The sequence below is a fragment of the Nansenia antarctica genome, assembly GCF_963989245.1.
Source record: "Nansenia antarctica genome assembly, chromosome: 1".
In the NCBI taxonomy this organism is placed as follows: domain Eukaryota; kingdom Metazoa; phylum Chordata; class Actinopteri; order Argentiniformes; family Microstomatidae; genus Nansenia; species Nansenia antarctica.
Genome location: NC_137674.1, coordinates 96,414,884 through 96,438,346, shown reverse-complemented (window position 1 = coordinate 96,438,346; position 23,463 = coordinate 96,414,884). Strand labels below are relative to the sequence as shown.

Below are 23,463 nucleotides of genomic sequence, written 5' to 3'. Positions count from 1 at the left end.
CCCCGCTAATGTTGGGTCCAGCAAGAGCTGGACCCATGTTGACAGCGTTGGATGACATCACAGACTGCTGCATGGTGTACAAAACGAGATGTTCTTTGCTACAGTACGTGAGCTTAGAATGATACGGTTCTATCTCCGTTTAGGGCAGTTCAGAGATATTGAGCGTCAACGTTTTTACATTCCATTATGTTTTGTGAGACGGAACCTTTGTATTTTATGAATTACTAACTCAAAAATGTCAACATTTTAAAAATAACACCACACAGGCATTAATAAACACCTGGATCAGATTATGTAAAAAACTCAATGTTTACAAAAATGGAGATAGAACCTTATAATTCTAACGTCATGAGTAGGCGCATGCATTTCACAATATTGTCTATGTATCACAACCAACCATTATGTCTATTATTATCCACTTGATTGGGGTGTTTGTTTTTCATTATATAAGAAAGAATGAATCTGCTACTTTTGTTTTCATGAGGATATTGCATGATGATGTAGTGTATATTTTATTATGTAGTCATCATGGTCATCTACTGGAAGACCCAGACACACATGTCGACCGTTTGTTTTCATAGGGCCGATTGCGGTTTTGCCTGTAGGCCTAGGATATCTCGAGTCATAAATAGGCATGGCACATAAAGGCCTACAAACAAAAGTGAAATGTACCGTGACAACTTATAAGTGAGACTAATAATGATTAAAAAAAATAACAAAACAAAAAACGACGTTGTTCTGCCTGTTTGGAAAAACTGATAATGAGTAGCCTAAAGTTTGTAGCTTAGGCTACAGTAGTAAAAAAAAAAAAAAAACTACAACAAAAAAAAGTCGATTTAGCGCAAGGTACCGCCATACTCTACAAGATTTATTGATTTGTCTGTATCCTTTTCTCAAAAGTCACAAGAAATTAGCTTTTATTTATTTCATGTCCAGCTGACTCATACGCCCTTGCTCATGTAATCACAAGAGTCCAATAACTGAATAAGTCATGTTTTATGGCTACCCATATGCGTAAAAAGTAGCTGCAAATGTGCTGCATGATCTCCCAATGACAAATAGTCGGATTCGGCCTCAAGTAAGATACATCAGATATTATGCCATCATATGTTCTTGGCAATATAAACGGACTCACAGGTTTAACAGGAAATATGACATTTTAAGAGCCACCCTGTGAGCTGAGCGGTCTGGTCAGACCTGCGTACCTGCGTTTACCTCGCGCCACTATCGGCACCGACCACTACTAATGGTAGAGGAGGGGGATTCAGGATGTGTAGTATTTTGATTTCTCATACGATTCCGTTTGAATCAGCAAGTTCTACACGAAAGTGAATAAACGACTATCTATTCCCTATTCGAATTGTTTTTAGTTGCCTGTTTCTAATTGTTCAAACAACAATGCATGTCTGACTGTAGTTGATCCCCCCACTTGCCTATAATGGTTCCGTCCCGATCGCAGACAGGAAGAAGCGGAGCCCGGTGTTTACAGTTAGGCCCCTCCCACAGGAAGCAGCGATTGCTTTGCTCCACGTTAACAGTATTACAAAAACATTGACATAGTTGCTAAATAACGTGGATCGGTAACCCACTGGAAGATCATAGTTTGTGGTTAGCCTGGTATTTACTTGCATGAGCGTCATCTGGCTGTCATTGAAGAGCGAGTGACAACCAATGCGATGGCTACCTTTAGCAACACTAGCTGGCGAGCGTAGCCAAGTTAGCAAGCTAGCTGTTCATACATTAGAAGTGGCTCTCAGCTGAACAGGTAATCCAAACTTTGATGTGCATTACGATTAGCTTCCCTGTATGACTGCCAGCTGGCAATCAACCACAGTCAGAATATACATGCGGCAACTCTGCTCAGTAACTAACAGCTCGTTAACGAGACACAGCCTACAGCTTTCTAACCAGGCAGGTGAAGCAAACATCATATTGGAGTCAGACTAGTTGGCTCATGATGATCGGTTGGTTTATTTGACTTCATGACATTTGCTGTTTTATTTGCAGGTCATTACATTGAGACGGTGTGGTTATTGCTGGGCAGTGGGGCTCCTATTGGACGGATTGGGCTGAGGTTAATGTTACCCTTGAATTATGCGTTTTATTATGGCGCTTTTCCACTACCGGCCACATACGGAACTCGAATTAGCAAAAATAGTCTCGATTGTCTCTAATCGCCCTTCTTGGAATAGGGCCCAGAATCTCAAAGGAATGTTTCCAACATCTTGGGGAATCAATGCCGCGAAGAATTGAGCCTGTTTTGAGAGCAAAGGGAGGCCCTACCCAGTATTATCGCATTTCCCCCCATTGAGCTGTATACCAGCACTTATTAAAGTGAAGTGCTCTTATGACACTTAACTCCTCCTACTGTCGCCGCTCGTTCTTGGTCTCTTGTGTATAGTGGAGAACGTATCTTACAAATCCCTGTATGTGTGATCGGCAGGCCCCAGGTTCAGGATAACCGCGTCCACGGGGTGAGCGACCATGGGCGCGGAGAGCAGTGCCCTGCGGAGCTGCGTGTTGGGGGAGCCGCTCTTGACCCTCCCCTCGGGCCTGACCATGCACTCCGCATTGCTCCAGGATGGCAAACCGGCTTCCGTGTTTGTTTACAAGCAGGGAAACGAAGATAAAGTCAATAAAGCTGCAAAGGTAAACAACATGACATCATGACTTAAAAAACACACACCCCTACAAGAGCATGTCATCTCCAGGGGTCACTGTTTTTGACGTTGATCATACATCACACCAGCCCCCTCACTCTTCCCTGCCCCCATCTGGCAGCACCTGAAGACCCTGAGGCACCCCTGTCTACTGCGTTTCCTGTCGTGCTCGGTGCAAGACGGGGGCATCCACCTGGTGACTGAGAGAGTGCGGCCGCTGGAGCTGCTGCTGGACAGCCTCACCCCCGAGGAGGTCTGTGCAGGCGTCTATGACCTCCTGCAGGCTCTGGTGTTCCTTCACGAGAGGGTGAGAACACACACACACACACACACACACACAAGGATCCTGTGTAGCTCTTCTAGTTCCTGGCTTTTGGCCGCAACACAACAGGTTTGCATATGTTGTTGTGATGAGATCTCTTCTTCTCTTCCATTTTTGCCCTCAGGGAAAATCAAGCCACAACAATGTGTGCATGTCGTCTGTGTTTGTGAGTGAAGATGGCCATTGGAAACTGGGGGGGATGGAGACTGTCTGCAAGTTCGCAGAGGCTACCCCAGAGGTAACTGAAAGTTAAGAATTGTTTAGTGACGCACATATACATCAGTCATCATAAAAAATGTATTTTAAAAAATCTATACTAGCACCAGGGGCCATTGACAGTCAGTGCTAGATGGAGGAAGGATTTAGTTATTTTACAAAGGAACTGTACAGGCGCGGGGGGGGGGTTAATAAAGACTGTAGGTCTTTAGGAGGGACAGTCAAGATGTAGCCTGAAGAGACAGGTCTTCAGTCTACGGCAGAAGATAGGTAGTGAGCTTACCTGGAAAGAACTTACTGAGCTACTTCATACAGATACATATGACCAATTAACCTAATGAAGTACTGTGGTGTGCTCAAAAATAGCACTAATGCTGATTTATAACTTGAGTGATGTTTTCTTGTCTTTGTCCTGTAAGTTTCTCCGCAGCATTCAGAATGTGAGGGAGACCAGCACTGTTCCCCCAGAGGAGCGGGTAAGACAAAGAATGGACTGTAGATGGATGAACATGAAAGCTTGTCATTTTGATAAGATGTCTTGGTATAATGTCTAAGCACTCTTTTATTGAGGATGAATGTTTCCATGAACTCATAGTCATATTTATTACAGGTTGATGGCTTTCAAATGCTGCCTGATAAGCACGCCCACTCTCGCGACTGCTTCTCTTTCGGAATGATGGTGGAAACCCTACTCCCTCTCCTGAGTGGCTATGGTGAGTGTAGCTGTAGTAGCTTGTAGAAGCCTGAGGTTGATTGGCTACAGGGCGTTACGTTCTTACTTTACATAGAAGAGCACGAACAATGCTCTTCTCTTTTAGCAGAAAAGGGTGGCATTGTGGCACACTCCCTCCCTTATTGCTTACATCACCCCCACTCTCCCTCCCCCTCCCCCTCTCCCTCTCCCTCCCCCTCTCCCTCTCTCTTTCTCTCTCTCTCTCTCTCTCTCTCTCTCTCTCTCTCTCTCTCTTTCATTGCAGTTACTGAGGAGCTTTCAGAGAGTTTGAAGAGGACCCTGCAAGTAGGCCTGTTGAACTCTGACCCCCTGTCTCGGCCCTCTCTCAGCTCCCTGCTTACTCACGACTTCTTCAGGTTGGTTGACCATATGACATTTCTTTTTCTTTTCTTATTTATTCTGCCTTCTTGAGATTTTCATCTAAGAAGGCAGCATACGCAAAGTTATAAAGACACAAAACAGCATACAACTATTTCAATTGCTTGGTAAAAAAAACTATTTAGAAATAATTCCTCCTAGAAATAAACCATTTTGACTCTGTTTTCACATCACCAGGAATGACTTTCTCGAAGTCATGAACTTTCTGAAGAGCCTTACCCTGAAAACAGAAGAGGAGAAGAATGAATTCTTCAAGTAAGTCTCTAGTCTATGTGGTCACCCTTTGCCGTTTTGATTACCAGGAAACAGGACTGCTGATGTTAAACTCTGTATCAATACATTTCCTGTTCAGAGGTAGGAGGGGGGGGGGGGGGTGGTGGTGGTGGTGTGTGGTTGTGGGTGGGTGCGTCATTGACAGTTCACTCTTTCTCTTAGCTTTATACTGATGGATTACTTCACAAAATGTACATTTCTCCCAATAAACAGTATGAGCTTAACAGAATGTGACGTGTGTGTGTGTGTGTAGATTTCTGTTAGACAGGGTCCAGAGCCTCCCAGAGGAGCTGCTAGCAGCACGTCTTGTCCCCAAACTCCTCAACTCCCTGGTGTTCGCTGAACCCACAGCTGTTAAGAGCTTTCTGCCTCATCTCCTAAGGCCGAAGAAGGGTAAGCAGACCCTAATTCACACTGCAGGGCCAAACCAAGCTGAGCTGTACTGAGCTGGCCTGGTTTCGTATCCACGATACAGTGCTCTGAATTACAATGTGAAAGGAAAACATCAGAGCCAGCACAGTATGGCCTGTAGTAAAGCCACCAGGTGTTTGACAGCGTACTGTATCATTGTTATTGTGCAGCATTCTGAATACATTTAAAAGTACTCTCTCATTCAATAATGCATAGAGGTTATAGATCAGGTATTGCAAAAGGTCAACGGTCACTTGTAATATACATGTTACGGTACATGTGGGAATACGGTACATGTGGGAAAACTAGGGTTAGGGTTAGGTGCTACGTCGACTTGGTACATGCTGGCATGTCGAACCCTAACCCTAATCCTAATCCTAACCTTAACCCTAGCACCCTAGCACCTAACCCTAACCCTAGTTTTCCGTATTGTACCGTATTCCCACATGTACCGTAACATACAGATTGGATAGCTGCTCATCTCTCTCCTCCTTGTCTTGCTCTATGGTGACAGACTCTGGTGGAGGTGGCAGTGAGGAGTGTCTCCTGTCTGTGTTGCTCTACAGGAAACACGTTGTTCCTCAGCTCCTTAAGCTCTACAAGGTCAACGAGGAACATGTCAGGGTCGTGCTGCTGGCTAACATACAAGTCTACGCTGAGTTCTTCTCCTACGACGAGCTCAAGAACCAAATCCTACCTCAGGTCAGACACTCAAGAGCTTGTCATGAGGAAAATGAGTTAAATTAAACTAATGTAGATTACTGTCTAGGAGTAGGCTTAATCTGGGTCTTTGAAGCTGGCCCTACATAATACATTTTTAAGCATAATAGCATAATACAAGCTTACTTTTATATGTATTTAGTGACCATAAAACTGTTGTTTGTTATAATGAGTGGGCTCTTCAACACTTCAACTTTCATAATACACTTTCAATATATAACAATTTTCTTAAGTATTTTGCAGGTTTGCAAGGTTTGTGAGACATTCCCCGTTTCACCAGCTGGCGTCACATACTGTATGTCATGTTTACGTTGATGTTAAAAAATTAGATCTCAAATTTTGACACTGCAGGTTTTGCTCGGTATGAGAGACACCAGCGATTCCCTGGTAGCCATGACGCTGCAGAGCCTGGCCGTGCTGGTGCCGTTGCTAGGGGCGCAGGTGGTGGTGGGGGGGGAGAGGACCAAGGTGTTCAAACGGATGTCACCCAACTTCACTAAGTCAACTGAGGTCACCCCAGAGAGTAAGGAACACATGAAGAGACTCTGCCTTTCCTTGTAATCTACATCTACACTCAAACAGCCATTACTTCTTATTTCTGATTATACTTTTCTCCTTTTTTTTTTTTTTTACACTGGCCATAGTTAGCTCTAATTAATCCCCCTTCCCTCTCTTCTCTGCAGCCTCTCCTGTCCACATAGTGGGGGGGTCCCATCCCCAGATGGCCCAGCCCTCTAAGGTCCTGAGTCTGTTCCCCAAACCAGTTGGGGAAGGAGCACTTGTTCAGGTGAACATAAACAGTCTACAGGGACCCAGAGAGACCCCCAGCAAATACCCACTAGCACCCACGTCAGGTAAGGGAGCCTTTTATAGCCCTAACACACCATTCCAACTCCCCATTCTGTTGTTGTATGGAGCTTGTACTATGTGGATGTTTCTTTGTTTTTTTAGCTATCAGTAGGGAAATGTCTCTACCTCTGAATGGGTTCAGTAAAAACAAGGAGGGAGAGGAGTCGTACAGCCCAGACCGACCTGAGATGACGGAGCGTCCGGCTGAGGACTGGCCAGACTGGAGTGATGCGGAGGAGGGGGAGAAGGAGGGGGAGAAGGAGCGGGAGAAGGAGCGCGAGCAGCCGGTCCAGATCCACATCCAGAACTCAGAGAGAGCAGACAGCAGCACCAGGCTCCCAGCCACACCACGGGCCGAAGAGCAGGAGCCATGGGACGACTTTGAGGACACAGAGCCCACGTCTGACCTCTCCCCCACAACGCCTATACCTGACCCCGTAATACTGACCTCCCCCAGAGGGGGGGCCACTGCACCCCTGAACCTGTCCGCTGATTCCCTGAGGGGGTCCCTCAAACTAAGCTCCACCCTCAGAGCCCCCACGGAGCGGAAGGCCACATCATGGGACAACGGGTGGAATCAGGAGGAGGAGGAGGACGCCGCCAACCCTCAGAAACCTAACAAGCCCCCGTCTGACCCCGCACACAAGCCCCTCGTCGCACGCAAGGACGGCAGGACAGGAGGTCTGGGGGAGGAGTTCACAATAGAGGTGAAGAAGAAGCCAGAGCGAGACCCAGAGCTGGATTTCTTTGCAGACATGGTGCCGGATATCAAACTGTCCTCTCCTGTGCTGCTGCTCCCTGAAGAGAGTGGCGTCCGTGATACTGGACTGTTCGCGGTCGCACCGTCAGAACACACTGATTCAACTGTAGACACACAAACACTGACTGCCAAGTTTGCAGCTGCTGACTTTACAGAGGTTAGTGTTCAGATCTCCAAAAATATGAAAGAACCCATGATCTCTCTGCACAGGGTTGGGTGGGTAGAATACGTTTCAACGGCTTCGATCAATGCTAATTGAATAATATAATAATAAGCTTTATATACAGTGGGGTGCAAACATGTGGGCACCCCTAGTCAAAAATGCTTATTACAATTAAAAGTGAAAAGAAGCAGACCTAACCTCCTAAATGGTACAAAGTTAAACATGACACATTTTAAAGCAAGTTTAAAGCAATTATTTTTGATTTTTTTTACAGTTTCAAAATAATAAAACAAGGTAAATGTTTGGGAACCCTGACAGCTAGTACTTTGTAACTCCTCCTCAGGCAACTATAACAGCTTGCAAACGCTTCCTGTAGCCAGCTAAGAGTCTTTCAGTTCTTGTTTTTGGAGTTTTTCCCCATTCTTCCTGGCAGAACACCTCCAGCTCGGAAATATTCTTCGGCCTTCTTGCATGCACGGCATGTTTGAGATTTCTCCACCGATTTTCAATAATATTCAAGTCTGGAGACTGTGATGGCCATTCCAAAACCTTCATGGTTGTCTTTCCTGGAGGTACTTCATGGTTGATTTTGAGGTGTGCTTCGGGTCTTTGTCTTGCTGGAATACCCAGCCTCTCTTCAACTTCAATATCTGGACTGACCTTCGAACATTAGCCTCTAGATCTAGAATGTCTTGATGGTGGAATCCATTCTTCTTTCCAACCGCACAATATTGCCTGTGCCCCCAGCTTCTACACAACTCCAAAGCATAATGGATCCACCTCCATGCTTAACAGTTGGCATGGTGTTGTTCTCTACAAATGCTTAACCCCTTTTTCTCCAAACATACCTTCTTTGGTCAGTTCAAAGCACGTTGTTCCAATAGGCTTCAGGTTTCTCAAGGTTTTCTTTTACATACTTCAGACGCTTCATTTTGGGTTGAGGTCGTAGGAAAGGCTTCTTTCTGGCAACTCTGCCATGTAGGTCTTTGTTGTTTAAGGTACGCTGTATTGTTGTCCTGTGAACAACTAGACCGGTGTCTGCTACTCTTTTTTGCAGCTCTTTCAGTGCAGTGATGTGTAGGTTCTTCTGAGCATTTCTCACCAGATCTCGGGCCATTCTATCTGAACATTTTCTTGGTCTTCCAGATCTTGCTTTGACTTTAATTGTTCCATTTATTTTCCATTTTCTGATTATGTTTCTGACAGTGGAAATGGGTGGTTGGAAATGTTGCGAGAGTTGTTTTCTCCTTGATGGTGGATTCTGTCAGATCTTGATTCTGTCATCCTTGGACAACTGTTTAGAGGAACCCATGGTTTTTAACACCAGATACAACAGCCACCGCAGTCGGATACTTTAGAAGGCATGGAGGTACTTCAGAATATATAGTTCAACCCTTGAATTACATTCACCTGACTCATTCAAGCCCTAACGAGTAAATCACCTTGGTCTGGGTCTTAGTAATAATCTCCTCAAGGTAACAAAGAATAATCCAAAAGGGTTTCCAAACTTTTGGACAGGGCCCTTTTCCTTTTTTATTGTTTAAAAACTCTGAAAAAGAAAAAGAAACCTTGCTTTAAAATGTGCAGAAAGGTGTTCATGTTCATGTTTAACTTTGTAGCATTTAGTGTTCAGGTTTGCTTTCAATCACTTGGAGATTAATTGTAACAGACATTTAAACCAGGGGTGCCCACATTTTTGCACCCCACTGTAGCACCTTTCATACATAGGAATGCAGCTCAAAGTGCTGTACAATACAGTGTACAAGAACAGAATACAATTAAGACATCATCAGCAAAGTGCAAAAGAAAGAAAAAGGAACAGATTTAAAAACAACAGTAAATGATTATGATTGTAATAAAAGCTTACATGATCTGGTCAAGAGTAACAGGTGGTCCACTACCTCCTTTAACAGTTGTTGGTTTACAGTCTGATTTGTTACTACTAGTCAGGTCATGTAGTTTTAATCAAAGATACACGCTTCCAAATTATGTTCAAATATTCAGGACGATACGGGCCCACATACGTAATGAACTTTCCGTTAAATGCTCTTGTAATGTCTAACTTTGATTGTTGTCTTGATCAGAATGTATTATCTTGCCTTTTCCATCAGAGGTTCAGTCTGTATTCCTGTGTCATGCGTGCTAACTTTGCTCTTCTCTATGGTTCTCTTGTCTTTCAGACCGAAGCAGGAGGCTGGGGCGATGGAGAGGACCTTAACTGGGAGGATGAGAATGCTTGGTGATGAACTTTGACCTAGCTGGTGCCCTGGTGTAGACAAGACCACTGGAACACTTAAATTCCCAGGATGCTCCCCCGCTGTAGGTCCCATTTCTCAAACAGCCAATCAAAGAACTGGAACCAGCTCCATCTGCACATGCTCAGTCATTATTTTAAAATGTCATGAGGTAAAAGTGATCATGAAAATGTCATTGGATGTGACTGAAGAAATGCAGTTTTCAATTGAGATTTTCACTTACTGTGACTTTTCAAATGTTCAATATGATCATTGTCCTCATTAACGAAGGACCCATGTGTGTGTATGAAACTTTACTTTTGTACTACAGTAGAATGATGTGAGGGTCTCGCTTTTGCCTGGGGGGGGGGGCGGGTGGTGGTGTACCCAGCTAGACTGGGACAACCAAGAACATATTATAGTTCTATGCCAAATGTCAGAAAGCTGGTGGACTGTGATGATATGCTTATATAAAGCTAACAGACTTTTTTCATCATCAGGTTTTACTCTAGTTTTACTGTGCCATACATTTCTCACCTGGCAGTTTGATTTTAAGAGGCAAGGTAAGAGACATGTGATTTCTGGGGGGGTTAGTACTTTGAATGAATGTGAAATAGAGAGATTGACGTATATAATTTATTTGTATCTTTCTGGTTGCTGGAATAAAAGGTTTTATGGTATCTTGTATTTTATAAATTTCACATTCTTGTCTGTCTGACACACAAACATGCTAGTCGACCCAGACACTTCATTATCCCCTGACTAGACCAGTTAGAACTTATGAGGACAATTAGCTTATATTTCACACGCAACAAATACATAAAACTGTGAACATGAAAGCCGTGGGCAGTTTTAATGCTCTTACCCGCTCAATAAAGACTCAAATTAGAGGTATTGGATGATTTGAGAACCAATGATCCCTTAATGTACTGGCATTTGGATGTATGTTGTGCTGGATGTATATTCTCTTCTCTGGTGAATTTGAGGTGGAGGTTAAAAGACTTGCTGCCTTGCATTCATGTTCAGATGTATGTACCAACATTCAAACAAACAGACATTCCTGATGGGTGGACACAACACAGACAAACATAAAACAATTAATACCTCAATGAAACAACAGAGAACATGAACAGAGCCCCATATTCAAGGTATTAAAGTTTAATAAACAATTAGCTGTTCCTCAGGACTGACCCTTTTTCCATATAAACACTAATATAAAAGTAGAAAAACATGAGTGACATGCAGACATATTTATCACACAACTGTACACACACTGGTTCAGCTGGTTTTGATGAAAAAGAAAGACAAACAGTAGTTTGGTACTACAAAAACAGGGGAGTCACTAGCTCTTTGCTGGCCAAGCCGTGCTGATTTCGGTTATCAGCGTCTGCAGCTCCTCTAGCTTGGACGTCACCCATTGTGGAGCAGAGGCAGGGTTGGGAGTGTCCAGGCCCGCCTTTGCAAGTGCCTGGAAGGCCTTCAGGGCACTTTCAGCTGTCTGGAGGTAGCGCCTGTACTCCTCCTCAGCACTGGTCTCCAGCCGTGCTCTCTTTGGACATGGCTGGAAGGGAGGTGAGTCAAGTCATGAATACTTTACTAACAGCATTGCCCTGATATAATATGACTACATTGGTGACGGGAAGCTTTGATTCCTTGCGGAATATTACCATATTTAACCTTTGTTAAATTAGTTAAACCTTCGTTTCTTGACCGTGGTCAGAAATAATATTCGTTTTTTGGCCCAATCCCATTTCACCCCAACAGCTCGGTTTTGCGCGTTCACATGTAGGGTAGGGGTGTCCCAATTCTTGTTTTCATTTTGGGTAGGGCTGAGCCGTAGGGCTATTCACGGCTCCGTTTGGAAATGTTTCACGACCAGACTATGTTTGGAGCTATACCCTACCTTCCAGGATGCCTTGCGAATCATCTACAGAAATCAGACTTCACTCTGTCTAGGCAATGCGGAACACACAAATGTAATTACTTTTTCTCTGTTAATTAAGATTTGAAAAATGATGATAACCATCTTATTATCTTAGTTTAATATAATTTCAATGCATTATAGACCTTTTCTTTATAACATCTTCTTTTGGCTCAACATCGAATTTGAAATCAAACAATTACTGTGAGATTAAAGTGTAAGTCTGGTGGGGTCAATGGGTCGCAGACTTCAGGCAGTTATTGCATGCATACGATTGTCAAACAAATACCAAACACAAGTGCCTAATTTGGACATTTGATGATAAATCTGTCCCATCACTTGTGCGTACCCTGAAACAGGGGGTTGTCATTTCTGAATGGTGAAACCACTACGTTACACAAATACTATCAAATAAAAGCGGAGAATCTCTATTTTAACCTCATCATGTTTGATTTCAAATCCGAACCTTTGGAGTGTAGAGCGAAAATAATTGTTGATTCAGTGTGTTATAGGTCCCTAATGGGTACCAGTGCCACTGAGGTGACACAACTGACCAGTAAACTTACTATGAATTTCTGAATTGTTTAAAATGTAGTTAGGGTTAGATTATGGTCAGTTTTTTAGGCAATTGGATGGTGGTCAGACAAGTTTCTTCAGGGCTGGAGCTAGGGTTCCATCCCTCACCTCTGAGTCAGCTGTAGGCATGTCAGTAGCAGTTTCCTTATTGGTCTCCAGCCTCTCATTGTGTTGCTCAATAACAGGCATCTCTAACTGTAACCTCTCCAGCCGAGTCTCCACTGCTTCCTCAGCGTTTAGAGTCTGAAAGAAAATGAGTGATTGTTCCATTTGGTTTCTTTTGTTATCTTCAGATCATGATAATACTGTATGTGGTGGTGGTAGTGGCATTCCATACCTTACTAAGGAAATTCACCACTTTGTTTTTGGTCTCCTCTGTGCCCAGACTCTGGGAGATCACCTCCTCATGATTGGTGATCTTCAACATGAAAATAACACATTGATACCAGTTAGGTATTATTAAAGAACACATTGATACCAGTTAGGTATTATTCCAAAGTGAAAATAACATTACCTTTTCTGGAGGAATAAGAATTTGAGCATCTAAGAGGAATGATAAAAGATACAGAACAATTCAAGCCCCCACCTCTGCAAAGTGGGCGAAGGCCTCAAGGGCATGCTGGTGTAGCAGCCAGGACCTCTCATCCAGAAAAGCTCCAAACAGACGACTCAACCTGGGCAGCACCTGGCCCTGTAGGACGGACACACACGGACGCACACGGACGCACACGGACACACACACAGACGCACACACAAGTGACTGAATAATCTATAATCACTGAAGTTATATTTATGTTATATTACTGTAGGTACATTGAGTATTACCTGGCTATCTGAAGGGATGAACACCTTCCCGAGAGAGGCTAGGAAGTCCAGAGCCGCGAACACCACGTCATCAGGACACTTCTGGGAGACCAGGGCGCCCACACAGACAAGGACCTAAAGCACACAATAACAATCTCTGTAGGGTACATGGTTCGCCTCCCTAATGGGTACTAGGGGTGTAAATCACCAGCTTCATCACGATACGATATTATATCGATTTGTTTGTATGAAGATACAATGTTTGACGATTTCACAATGTCAGTCACGATACGATTTCGATTCGATTCAAGATCGATATGATGATATGATCGATATGACGCGATATCATATGCCAATCTAACACAATTATCAACTCACAAAAACAACTAGAATATGATTTGACCATTTTATTTGTGAGCTCTTCCAGGTATCCAGCATTTAAATCATATTGTATTATACAGTATTCTTCTGTTACAAAAAGAAAAATAGACCCGTTCACTAGTCTCACAAACAAGAGATATTCAGCTTTAAAACATTAATGTCCTATGAAACAAAACTGGAAGAACTTGTCCCCCCTTTTTTAAGGCAGGATTTTTGTAAACGTTCACTTTTTTACTGTCTCATAAACACAGTATTTTTAACAGTTAGAACTGAACCAAGGTCACCATTTAACCTACAGTATATTTGTGCAATAATAATACATAATAATAAAATAATAATAAATAATAAGTGCAAATGCAGTACAGTGCAGTACATCTTATATACATTCTTCTTAACCAAAATAAGCAATTTCAGCTGGAGAACAAAACAAATGTAAACAATTCCGCATTCTTAGTGCATATTGACAGATCACTAAGTATATCCTCCAGTGTTCTTCTTTGGGAGGTTTTTCTTCAAAAAAACTAACTGATCAACATGTTCAGGAGACCTCTCTCTCTCTCTCTCTCTCTCTCTCTCTCTCTCTCTCTCTCTCTCTCTCTCTCTCTCTCTCTCTCTCTCTCTCTCTCTCTCTCTCTCTCTCTCTCTCTCTCTCTCTCTCTCTCTCTCTCTCTCTCTCTCTCTCTCTCTCTCTCTCTCTCTCTCTCTCTCTCTCTCTCTCTCTCTCTCTCTCTCTCTCTCTCTCTCTCTCTCTCTCTCTCTCTCTCTCTCTCTCTCTCTCTCTCTCTCTCTCTCTCACACACCACACACACCACACACACACACACGCCACGCCCCCTCCCTCCCCCTCCTCCCTCCCTCCACACGGGAACACCCTGGCTGGCTGCTGTGCCGCATTTCGTCCTGGCTGGCTGCTGTGCCGCATTTCGTCGAAATGTTTCCAGACCACCGACTTATTACCGAGAGGAGAGCGAATTTCGTCGTCGTTATCCCTGCTACTCGCCATGACTTGACCTGCACAGTGTGCAGCGCTCTTTGACTTTGTAGTTTGCCGCTGCTAGTCGCGCGCTGCACGGAAATGGTGACAGTCACGCAGAATGTGCCATTTCAAAATAAAGGTGTATCTTTAAGATGACGATATAGATCGATTTTTTACATTGCGTCGATGTAATCAGATCGTTAGTCAATGAATCGATGCATCGATGTGAATCGATGTATCGTTACACCCCTAATGGGTACTGGGTCACCTAGAGCAGTTGGCTGCTAGGAGTGTGTGATTCTCATTAACAGTCTCTATAGACCTGTGTGATGGAGTCAAAAACACATCAGCGGGAGGTTGGGATACCTGGCAGATGACCTGTGGGTCAATGTTTTTCACCAACATGGCTGACATTGAGAGGAGCAGTCGCAGAGTACACTGGACGACCGGATAGGCCTGCACCTGAGAGAGGGAGGGATGGGGATACTTAGTTTTCATACACCCAAATGAATAAAGGTGTGTGTGTGTGTGTGTGTGTGTGTGTGTGTGTGCGTCTGTGTGTGTGTGTGTGTGTGTATGACCATGCCCCTCACCTGGTTGGGACACATGCAACCCCAGAGTTGTGTGACTATCTTCAATGCAGAGGACACATGCATTACTTCTGGAGATTCACCTCGAACCACCACTAGTAGAGACAACAGCGCCATGTTCTGGGGGAAGAGGGGAGGTCATAAACAACCTAAAAGCACAAACTTTTGAATGGCTACCTCAGCATCAACTTATGGGTGTTGTGCATGTTTGTTTGTTTTTTACCAATATAGAAACAATGCCCCTTTATTACAATGACTGTATCTCATCTGTCTAGTCTGTTTACCCTGCTGTGAACAAGCTTAACTTGAGGAAGGTCATGGTCGTGCTATTCAACACCTACTTAAGTACAAGACAATCTAGACAATTTGATGGCAGCTACTAGATTGTAAACATAAGTGCAATATTGTAATACAACTGTGAACATTCTAAACCTGCTAACTGCGACACTTTAATGAATGGGCAACAAATATTATGTGCAATATGACAACCCTTGTGTACATAAGGTTCAGATATAGGAAAAGTTAGGATATTTTATAGCATAGCATAGAGTACAGCACAGTGTTTTATTGTATAGTAGATAGTGTACATAGCCTTTATTTATGTCAACCAGCTCTTTTCTCTTTTTTATTTTATCCTTGGCTCTCTTGTTTTTAGTCTTTTTTCCTAGCACCAGGGGAGCCCCCCCCTCCTAAATGTCGTTGTATGGTACCTGTACTGTATTAATGACAATAAAGACCATTCATTCATTCATTCATTCATTCAAGAGACCCGAGGCAATTGCAAACAATGGTAATGAAGGTCATTCTCCTCACCACTTTGCCAAGTTGTCCCAGTTTGCATCCAGCCTGATGCCAGTCAGTTACAGTGCCGTTAGCCAGGGTGACGATATCTCTGCCTATGCACTGGCGGGCATCGTGGGAGAGGGCTCTGAGGTGGATGTGGCGCCACACAGGGAGGTTCTCCACCTGGGAGGGGGGAAACTGCTCCACCATCTCCATCTACCACGCCGCACCGCACCCCACACACACACACACACACACACACACACACACACACAATGTTAACACACGCTTAACATTGTTGTTGAAACCACACATTCCTGTTTCCGAGCTCTGACCTGGTGGTTTGGTGTCATGAGGAACACCATCCGCCTCAGCAGCAGGCCCAGGTGGGACAGCTGGTAACACTCCTCAGGACACGCTTTCACCTGGGGACACAGGAGATAGTTGGGGAAAGGAGGTGTGGGTAGGTGAGGAAGGGAAGGGAAGGGAAAGGTGAGGATTGGAAGTAGGGAAATGACAGTTACTGACAGGTGTCCCATTCCCCCCAGATCCACCAACACCAATTGTCACCTCTGTCAGGGTGCCACTGAGGCCTGGGTGGACCACCTACTGACCCCCCTCCCCTGCCCACAAAAAGAGATTTATGTAGATAAGATTTCCACCACTGAGGAGAGGTCATAGACAGGGAGAAAGGTTGTGATCCCTGTGGTCTAGACTCACCAGCTGGGCCGTGAGGACGACATGATGCAGACAGAGCTCAGCTGACCCGTACCTACAGAGAGGACAGAGTCACTGGGTCTTATATGCGCTGGTAGTGCGATACTAGCTCCCATCTTCTAATGGATGGTTTCACTGTAAACACTTTAAATCTATGGATGTAGACCTACAGTATAAGTAGGGGGGGAAAGGAGTAGGGAGTTTTACACAGGGACTTAAGATGATTAAAGGTAGACGTAGCAAAAATTACGTAGCAAGACAATTCATTCAACAGCCTTTTGCACACTGCTCAAATCTAATTTACAGAAAAACATTTCCTGAGATAATCCGCAGGTATTCGAGGAGACGTTACCGGGCCATGAAACACCACACGTCAGTAGCCAAGAGGGCCGTCTGGGTATCAGGCTGCAACACAGCCTCCAGCAGACAGTGCTCCTAGGGGGGGGGGGGGGGGGAAGAGAGAGAGAGAGAGAGAGAGAGAGAGAGAGAGAGAGAGAGAGAGAGAGAGAGAGAGAGAGAGAGAGAGAGTTAGGATAAGAAAGCGAAGTGAAAAGTTATCATAAAGAACAGGCAAGCTATCAAATGTGGCCTCTGACTATACCCTATTACCCTAGTACAGTATTACTTCCATGTTGTTGAGAGAAATGACAGAGAGGGAAAATGAAAGAAAAACTGACAGAAACAAAGGTAAGACAGGACGCAGTACATACTGATCAGACAAATTCAACTGGTTTCCACTAAACAAGCTCATTGCGAGTTGTGTAACTCAAAGTCGTATCTCCTCTAATGAGAACATGCAGTACATGGGCCTCACCAGCAGGGGGAAGTGTTGAGGAGGCAAGGCTGCCACACAGGCACAGAGCTGCACACAAACATGGTGGTGCAGGGAGACCGTCCCCTGGGCTTGACCCTTTATCATCACTCGCGGCAACCGCACCGGCACCCTCCTCTCCGTAGAGCACCGACGGAAACTCTGGAACACAGCCCGGAAGAGAGGGAGCCTAAAGACCAGAGGGGGGAAAGAAGAAAGACCTTGTTTCAGAGATGTCACAGAATGGTGGCATGTTACCAAAAGTGCTGAAATCAAGAATAATTGACAAAGCCAGATGTTAAGTTAAGTCATTTCTAACAGCAGTCAAATGTTTGATAATGTGCGTATCACAGAGGTGGGTGAACGGGTGCTTACCTGGGTGCCTCCTCTGGGAACTGACTGCCATCGTACCACAACTGCAGCACCTCCTCTGGCTGGGAGGGCAGCTGCCCCATGACGCTCACCAGCAGAAGACATTGAGGTAGATCAGACTCGGGACTCAACTCTACATATACACAAACAGGTCAAAGGTCACAATAAATAAATGTGCAATAACACTATTGTGCAATATGACAACCCTAGTCGTCTATCTGTACAGTATAGTATAGTGGATAGTGTACATAGCCTTTATTTATGTAAACCAGCTCCTTCCCTTGTGATTTTTTAAAAAGTTTTTTTTTCTTTTTTCTTTCCTAGCACCAGGGGAGCCACCCCTCCTAAATTTCGTTGTTTGGTACCTGTACTGTAGCAATGACAATAAAGACCATTCATTCATTCATTCATTCATTCACAAAGAGTCCAACACTAAAGATGAGCAGGGGGGGGGGCCTAGTGGGGGTGTAAATGTCTACTGTATGTAAATAGGGTGTCCCCTCCAAACATTAATGATGGAAGTTCAGTCATGTTTTTGCAAACATTAAAAAAATAAAAAAAATAAAAAGATTGTAAAGTTACAAAATGAAATTAGTGTTATTTATCTTCAGTTATCAAAATGTGTCAAGGAGAGCACCTGGGTAGAATGATCATATCTGAATGCATTGTGTTCCAAGCTGACCTTGCAAAGGAAAAGGTCACAAAGGATTACACTCAGCAAATATGTGTTAGCCTACGAGTACTGTGAATGCGTGTGTCTGTGTGAAAGTCTTTGCGTTACATAACAAAGGTCCGCTCCCCTCAGTTCCTCAGAGGAAAGCATCCCTCATCTCTTTGGTAAACAAGCAACATGAGGACCCAGGAATGCTGAGGAGGCAGATGGGTCGGTGGACTCACGCTGGCTGGGGTTTAAGACGACATCAGCGAAGGGTCTGAGGGGGAGCAGCTGGGAGAGCAGGGCGTCCATGGGCACCAGGGCTGACGCATTCAGCTCCTCAGAGAGAGGGGAGGGGATCGCCGAGGCACACAGGCTTGGGGGAAACTTACTAAGGATAGAAGACCATAATGTTAACATAAGGGAGAGACTGTGTGTGTGTGTGTGTGTGTGTGTGTTAGTATATTTTGGAGTAATGACAGGATGAATCTAAGTTGTCAGTTGTAGTGCAGTTGTTCCTGCAAATGTCACTTCCTCACTTCCTCAAACTTCACCTGATGATTTGGAGGTAGAGTTGATGGAAGCGACCGCAAGACTTCGACAGGAAAGCTTTAAATTCCTGTCATGATGAATGTGAATCATGTGAGCTTGAATTGTACAGCAGGATCAAAATCATGTACACAGCCAAACAAAATAAAGGGTTGTCACAAGAAAAGTTTTTTTTTTTACCTTTATGTAATGAACTAATGTGTTGGCAAAAAATCTGCACATCTTTGTGGTTTTCAGGAACAACTTGTATTCTGGGCTGTGTGCCTTTGAAAAAGACAAAAGAAAAGCTTTATAGATGTTGTTAATGTTTGCTATTCTGTTTCTGATGTTGTTCAGAGAATAAAACTGGAACATGCATCACATTTTGTCGTTGTGTGAAAATAATGATACCATAAACCGCGGTTAAACTGTAAACCACGGTTTAACTTTTTCAAAGATTTGATACCACCCAACCCAACCCTACCATGCCATATTGCAAGTCACCTTAAACACATTCAAGAGCATTGTCCGTGTGTCCACAAATATGTATTGAAAACTGCCAGTAGATTGAAATACAGAATGCTGCATCCATCTATTACCAAGAGTAATGACGATGTCCCATACCTGTAACCCAGCCTGTTTGATCTGCCCAGCCAGCTCGAGGCAGCTGTGGAAAGACGCCTGGAGGTCATCACACAGACATCTGGTGATGTCACCGTGGCGAAGCCGCTCCTCCACCAACAACTGGTTCTTCACACTCTGCCTGATCAGATCAATTCATCAACCAATCAATCAATCAATAATCCAATTCATCATCAATACATGATGCAACTAAAAACAACCAGTTTCCATCAGATATCAGATGGCCGTAGATCATACATGCTGTGCAGTGAAGTAAGTGAGCTTCAATGTCAATGATTCTATACTTACTTGACAATGAATTTCCATGTGTTGGCATGCAGTGCGATGTCCAGGTTTGAGATCACAGAGCATATATCCAGGAGACTGTGAATCACTGAGGGTAATGAACACACCTTCAATGAACATCACATTTAATACCATTGGTGATAACGTGAAAAAATAATGTGGTGTGGTGTTACATTACTGTGGAAAGAGTCAATAATGACCAAAATTACAAAGCTGAAAATCTATTTGAAAAGCCAATTGGTAATTTGTTTTCTCTACTCTGAAAGTGCTAGATGTTCTCAACTCCACTTGCCATGAACAAACATTTGAACAAGAAGCAACTGCGTTCCAGACCAACTCGACCTCTGACTTTGAATGAAAAGCAGCATAAACCAAAAACTGCCACGGTTCACTAGTGTATTAGTGTATTGGACCGTGGAAGGCGAACCGTATGGTTCAATATAAAACCGAGAACCGTTACACCCCTACTTGCAAGGCAGCTCTCAGCCTGTGTAGTAAATAAAATAACTAGTTAGTGAAATCAAAGTCCTATGTTGCAAACAGAATGGGCATTTTTATCTTGGGGCCATCCACAATGAATAACATATTTGTATTCAGGTCCATCCCTAGCACACGCACACCTACCTGTGATGATGTCAGAGACCTCCTCCTCTGAGGCGCTGTTCTCCAGGGAGATCTTGTCCAGCAGCTCCATCAGGCCTTTCTGGAGAGAGTAGGCCTCCTTAAACAGGGCCTGCAGCAGGTCACCCACCAGAGACAGACGCCCACAATACAACACTTCGCTCTCCTGAGGAAAAAAGTTACACGTTTGAATCTGACACCCCAGTTGTATGTAGTCTCACTTTTCGGTGGAGCAAAAACTCAGATTCCCATGATCATACAGGAAGTAATAGAAAAAAGAATGTTCTACCTTGCAGTGCTGGAAGGTGTTCCTCAGGACTTTGAGGATGCAAGAGGGAAGGGAGCGGATGGCATCAAGGGAAGGGGCCGCCTCAAACGAGCAGACATGACGTACACAGCGAGACAGCACCTCCAATACCTGCACCATTACCTGAAGAGTTGGCAAATAGAACCTCTCTGAATAATGGTGTTCAAATGTGTATCAGTTGTACAGGATCCAGTTTAAACTGGATAAACAGCCAATATACCCCAACGTGACAGTCGATGACAACCAAGCACAAAATCAGACAATAGTTTATGTGTAAAGCATCCCGTCTTGTCTGTCATTAAAAAAGAAAAATCACAAAATCAATCAGCCAATCAGAACAAACCTGTAGAATGTTCCTCAGAAAGGTACACAGTTCTGTGTTCTGACTGGACAGCCCTCCAACTTGGTTTGTGATGTCCTCCATCAGACTGTTAAACATCTTGACCACCTGCAGCAACACGTACACATACATGCGTACACACGTACACACACACGCAAAAGTAGTACCACCGCTTTCGTACTTATTACTGAAGGATTACTTATTTTACTTAATTTATTATTATTATTATTATTGTGATTTTGTATCTGTATTCTGCAATGCCAATGTTAAGGAACCAAAGCCAAAGAATTGTACTCTTGTACAATGAGATGTAATAAAAAGCAATTCTGATTCGGACAAAATTGAGGCTTATGAATGTCAAGAAAATACTTGAGCTCAAAGAAGAGAGGAACATTGTTGCACCTTTGGTAAGACCTTGGAGAAGCACTTATCCTCCAGCTCTGATAGGCCAAGGTGAGGGAGGAACATGTCTGTGATGATTTTCAGCACACCTGTCACGAGACAAAACACAAGACATAATGTGGCTTTTTTTCACTGCTGTTTCTTAGCCTAGGATTAAGACTGGCCCATGGCTAGCTCACCCTCAATTCATACATGCATTGTTAATACTGGACTAAGTGTTATTGGATGATAGCATTACATTTAAGATAATTCTAGCCCCTTTTTACACTGGCTATTTTGGCACAGTCTGTTGTGTGATTTCTGGGGTAAACGCAGAAAGGTCCGTGCTAATCCTGCTCCAGAGCAGAGCCAGCTACGGTTAAGTGCAGTGTGAAAAGGCCTAATGTCAAGAAAGAATGACAACATAAGTAAGTAAGTAAGTAAGTAAAGCTTTATTTATATAGCGCCTTTCGTACATGAAATGCAACTCAAAGCGCTTTACAATAAAACATACTAGAGCAAACATTGACTGTACAGATGCTGATTATGCACGTAAAAAACAGCACATCAAATCATATTACAAATCAATATGTAGGACTCACGTATATGCTCATCCCAGCTCTCTGCGTTTTGATGCATGGAGTGCACACAGTTAAGGAGGATCAGTTAGAGCACTGCATTATGACTCTAAACACATCATACGAGTACACCCTGGGGGGCAGGGGGCAGATCTATGCAGATCTCTATTATAAGACCCAACACTGATGTCTTTCAAAAGTCTTTCAACCCCTAAGTAAATGATGCCCTGTTGCGTTGTATAGAAAGAGGCACACAAAAAGATATGATGAGTTTGGGCAGGACTGATTTGAGCTCCTGTCGACAGGTGTCCTGGTTCCACTGGACGACCTCCTCCAACAGGGTGGCCTGCGACATGGTGACAGTGACACCTCGCCAGGTTGTGTCCCTGCATAGAACAGAACATATTCCCACAGTGACTCTCGAAAAAAACATGGATACTGTGAATGTGCAGTAACATTAGGGAGCAGGCTCAAGTCAACATTGCTCTTCTAGCTAGCTACTCAGAAATATCTTGTCAGACAGCACCCATACAGGTGACATCTCAGCTAGCCTAGTTGGCTAGCTTTCGGTTTCTACTTATGGTTACCTCGTAGCTGTTTCCTTCAGCAGCTAAAACATATCCACGAACATTTTCGGAAAATAATTCTTTCACTATTGAATATGCAATATAGCTCGCAGGCTAACTTTCATTACGGAACGGAGGTTGCTCAAAGGTTCGCGCGGGCCGTTGTTTGGGTCGGATGTGGCTGCTTTATTTATCCTTTGATTGGCCAAAAGGCTGTGAGTGACGTGTATTCGACCTATCATCACACTCCAATGGCTAAACACATACCTTATTACACACACACACACACACACACACACACACGCACACACACACACACACACACACACACGCACCGAACACTATACTATTATTAGGAACACTATACTATAATAGCGCTTTTCCATTGACCAGACCGGTTCGGCTCGGCTCGGCTCGGCTCGGCTCGGCTCGCATTTGAAAAGTTCCGGGTAGGATACGTTCTCCATTATACACAAGAGACCAAGAATGAGCTGCGACAGTAGGAGGAGTTAAGTGTCATAAGCAGGGCTGGACTTAGGGGGGTGGGGGCCCCTGGGCTTGAGTCATTGTTCGGGCCCCTACCTACACTAAAAATGATAAGCTACAACTACACCTATGACCAGAAACACACGTATCCCAATGGAGTATGTTATTGGCATAAAGCACATGAAGAAAAAGCAAGTGTTAGGCCTGAACCAAGCGGTCAAATGTGGCAGAACCCCAGAACAGACGGACACAGAGACAAGGGTGACAATAATAACATGTTTATTTAATAAAGACAGACAAAATAACAAACCTACACTAACAGGGCCTACGTGGGGGGAGTGTGTGGGTGCCTGAGACTAAATGTAAGTGAGGTGTGTATTGGACAGCTACAGTATGTGTCTGGGCGCGAGTGTCTGAACTCATG

At 44.0% G+C, this 23,463-nt stretch overlaps 2 protein-coding genes across 2 annotated transcripts; one reads left to right on the top strand and one right to left on the bottom strand.

Moving 5' to 3' along the window:
* Positions 1-1,637: 1,637 nt before the first annotated feature.
* On the top strand, positions 1,638-10,017 carry scyl3 (SCY1-like, kinase-like 3). Its single transcript, XM_080549549.1, has 14 exons — positions 1,638-1,765; positions 2,444-2,649; positions 2,782-2,967; positions 3,107-3,220; positions 3,618-3,674; positions 3,809-3,911; positions 4,176-4,287; positions 4,487-4,564; positions 4,836-4,975; positions 5,508-5,695; positions 6,065-6,236; positions 6,397-6,567; positions 6,665-7,479; positions 9,666-10,017. The coding sequence occupies exons 2-14, from the start codon at positions 2,485-2,487 to the stop codon at positions 9,726-9,728; spliced, it is 2,364 nt and encodes a 787-aa protein (XP_080405675.1). The 5' UTR covers positions 1,638-1,765; positions 2,444-2,484; the 3' UTR covers positions 9,729-10,017.
* Positions 10,018-11,060: 1,043 nt separating this feature from the next.
* On the bottom strand, positions 11,061-22,342 carry firrm (fignl1 interacting regulator of recombination and mitosis; the record flags this gene model as incomplete). The annotated part of the gene is made up of 24 exons (XM_080538242.1): positions 11,061-11,280; positions 12,325-12,459; positions 12,554-12,634; positions 12,803-12,907; positions 13,042-13,155; positions 14,744-14,839; positions 14,971-15,087; positions 15,781-15,966; positions 16,086-16,175; positions 16,471-16,522; positions 16,820-16,902; positions 17,282-17,468; positions 17,654-17,783; positions 18,548-18,696; positions 18,860-18,924; positions 19,035-19,118; positions 19,458-19,596; positions 19,764-19,848; positions 20,385-20,547; positions 20,671-20,811; positions 21,032-21,136; positions 21,431-21,519; positions 22,012-22,051; positions 22,253-22,342. The coding sequence occupies 24 exons, from the start codon at positions 22,340-22,342 to the stop codon at positions 11,062-11,064; spliced, it is 2,745 nt and encodes a 914-aa protein (XP_080394368.1). The 3' UTR covers position 11,061.
* Between the last annotated feature and the right edge of the window lie 1,121 nt (positions 22,343-23,463).

What these genes read in the sequence shown, in the direction of transcription:
- scyl3 (XM_080549549.1), top strand. Translation starts at nt 2,485, where the DNA reads ATGGGCGCGGAGAGCAGTGCCCTGCGGAGCTGCGTGTTGGGGGAGCCG. An exon ending in CCCACTAGCACCCACGTCAG is followed by an intron (nt 6,568 to 6,664) that starts GTAAGGGAGCCT and finishes TTGTTTTTTTAG; the next exon opens with CTATCAGTAGGGAAATGTCT. An exon ending in CAGCTGCTGACTTTACAGAG is followed by an intron (nt 7,480 to 9,665) that starts GTTAGTGTTCAG and finishes CTTGTCTTTCAG; the next exon opens with ACCGAAGCAGGAGGCTGGGG.